General features: G+C 49.6%; 1 protein-coding gene across 1 annotated transcript in view; it reads right to left on the reverse strand.

Moving 5' to 3' along the window:
• Positions 1–2,768: 2,768 nt before the first annotated feature.
• KCNJ10 (potassium inwardly rectifying channel subfamily J member 10) overlaps positions 2,769–3,010 on the reverse strand; it is a 1,427-nt gene continuing 1,185 nt past the window's right edge. Inside the window, exon 2 of the mRNA XM_065420328.1 lies at positions 2,769–3,010. This exon is cut by the window's right edge and continues 895 nt beyond it. Coding sequence (XP_065276400.1) covers positions 2,769–3,010 — 242 coding nt within the window.

Here is a 3,010-nt window from a genome sequence, read left to right on the forward strand (position 1 = left end):
TGTATGGTTTTGTAGGGATGAAACCAACACTGAGCTCTAGAAACAGAACAGGGGGAGATAGAAATTATAGGGTTCTTTAGAATTTAATAGATAATCTAGGGTGACCAGACAGCAAATGTGAAAAATCGGGACAGGAGGTGGGGGGTAATAGGAGCCTATATAAGAAAAAGACCTAAAAATTGGGACTGTCCCTATAAAATCGGGACATCTGGTCACCCTAAAATAATCTGAGCCTGCCTGTGGGTTTTTTGAACCAACCCAGAGATCATAGCAGGGATAATCTATCAGACTGTGGTGTCTTCTGTGGGACATTTCCATCATGTGATCAGATCTTTGCTGGTATTTTGCAAAGGGAAATAGCAGAACTCTGATATTCAGCTTTGGAAAGTGCCTCTGTAGCAGTTATTCACTAGGGATTTTGTAATGCACAATGTGTGCCATGTTAAAAGCAATGTCAAAATAGCGCTGAACTGTTACTGGCTGCTGTGTAAATATTAAGCTTTGTTTTTCTGTTTTTTTTTAAAAACCAAACTCTTAACTCATTCAAAAGAACTCTCTGTGGAAGCTATTACCATCCCTCCAGTTAATAAACTAAACTAGTCTGTCGGCATTTTTACACCATACCATGACTCTAGGGAGACAGAGAATTAAACATTGTTTCACTTCGTTTTCACATAGCAGAGAACAAATCAGCCAACACGTAGTTCCCTGAATAGTCCTCTGCCTTTTAAAACGTTAGAAGATCTATTCTGTTCAATCTAGAGCTTCTCCACTGTGTATGTTTGTCAGTGTATATTTGATGAAGTTTTTTTCTTTTTAAAACTATCATAAAAAACCCCTCCAAAACCCTTACATGAAAGAAACTGACCCATGAGCAAACTGTTACGGGGACCATGTGGCAGGAACAAAATCAATTTCAAATGGCACCCTAAACACAGACACAGTACTGCAGATCAGTGTATAATGTCCCCGCTCAGTTCCCAGACTTCCAAGACCCGGCTGTGAACCACTGATCCTTGAAATGTGTGACAAAGATCGGATGCGATAGCTGGCAGATCAGAGAGCCTGGGATGAAGTGGGATCAAACATTTCATTAACACCGATCAGGTTTCCCATAGCCTCAGCTTCTGGATTCAGCATTTCCGATGTCAGTAATTTACAGTAATAAAGAACGAGAACACAGCAGGTCTGTTTGGGACAGTGGAGGTAAGGCTGGGTCTAAGCTGCATGCCTGTACCTGGGGCTCGGGTACAAAGAAGAGGTAAGTGTCCACCTTCATTTTAACTTCACTGCGGTATTGCTGGTTTCCGGCTTCAATGCAGGGGATTCATACTGGCTGGTGTGTCTGTCACCGCTGCTCTCTTCTGGATGGAATCAGAACTGCTTGAGCACCCATCATAGGCCCTGTATTGCTAAGAGTTGAGGAGGATTCTCCTTGAGCGCAGGCAGCAGTGGCCGGGAGCGACTACCGCCGGGCGTTCCCAAGCCTGCAGCATGGTGATAACAGCAGTGAAATCCAAGCCAGATTTCTGACAGTGTTATAACCATTGAGTGGACAAGCTGATGATGCAAAAACTGCGCCTGGTTCCGGTTGAAGTGCAGCTTCCCTCAGGTGCGATGAAAATCCCCAGAGAGGTCTGAGCGAGGAACCCGGGCTGATGAGCACTGGATGCTGGCGCTGCCTGACAGCAGGGACACAGACCTAGTGTGCAGTCTCTCTAATTGCTGGCTCTGAGGTCTGTGTGTGGCTCTGCCAGCCCTGGGTCCAGCTATCCCTGGTGCTGAGAAATCCTACCCCCAATCTCCCCACAGCAAATTTAAACAGAAACATTTTTCCCCCACAGGGAGCCGGTGGAACTCACTGCCACAAGGGTCATAGAGGCCAGGAGCTTAGCAGTTTTTGCAAAAGGACTGGGCCTTTTCCTGTGTAACAAGAAGATCCAGAGTTGGAAGAGTACGGAGCTAAGAAAACAACCAAGAGCTTTGGAAGGGGCTATCCACCCATCTACTTCAGGGCCAGTGGAGGTCAGGAGGAAACTTCCCCACAGACAGCTTATTCCATTGTTACAGAGTTTCAGCCTCTGAGGACGCTGGTGCTGGCCACTGTCGGAGACAGGCTCCTGGGCTAGATGGGTCCTTGGTTGGATCCAGTGTGGCCATTGCTATGTTCCTAGGTCCTGGGCAGGGGAGGGAGGTGCCAGCTTCTTTTGGGGCCACCTGGCACTGTCTCTGTCTTTTTCTGGTAGGTTAGCTGGGCATTAGGCTTGAGTCTGCGTGGCGAGGATGGGGTCAGTTCGAAGGCAGAGTTACCCCCCCACACCCGACAGAATCTGTGTTCTGTGGTGGGAGGATGCAGTCCTCCTGGCTGGTGACCAGCTGTCCCCCAGGAGGCCCTGGTGCTCCCAGACAGTCATGTTGCCATCACCACGCTACTGAAAAGGAGGGATTGGAAAACGCTTTGGCACGGGGGAAGGAAGAGTTGCATCCCAGCTGCTCCCTTGGGCCCAGGGGCTCCCGGACCTAGCGAGGGCAGGAGTGGCACTTTTGGGGGAACTAAAGCTGCCATCCTCCGGTGCATTCCTAAAAAGAGTGGAGCACTGGAGTTGCCCCGTGAGACATGGAAGGAAAGGAAAGGGGGGGGGGGAAATGAATGAAAGAAGGAAGGAGAGGCGAAGAAAGAAAGAAAGAAAGAGAGACCAGAGGAAACAACCAGCTAAAAAGAAAGGCTGAAGTGATTCTCCTTGGAGCTCAGTGTTGGGTAGGCAGGATCAGACGTTGCTGATGCGGACGCTCAGGGGGCTGCCCTCCCGCTCTGATTTCTCTCGCAAGGTCTCCTCCAGCTTCAGCTTCTCAGGGTCCCCGAACCGCACCGTCTCGTGGACGCAGCACAGGGGCGACACCTTGACCACCTGGTCAAACAGGCTGAAGTCGGCCACGTACTTGCCGCTGGCCGAGAGGGAGATGACCGGGCTGAACTCATAGCCCCACAGGATCTCCTCAGGCAGGTACG

The sequence above is a fragment of the Emys orbicularis genome, chromosome 20 (genome assembly GCF_028017835.1).
Source record: "Emys orbicularis isolate rEmyOrb1 chromosome 20, rEmyOrb1.hap1, whole genome shotgun sequence".
NCBI lineage: Eukaryota > Metazoa > Chordata > Testudines > Emydidae > Emys > Emys orbicularis.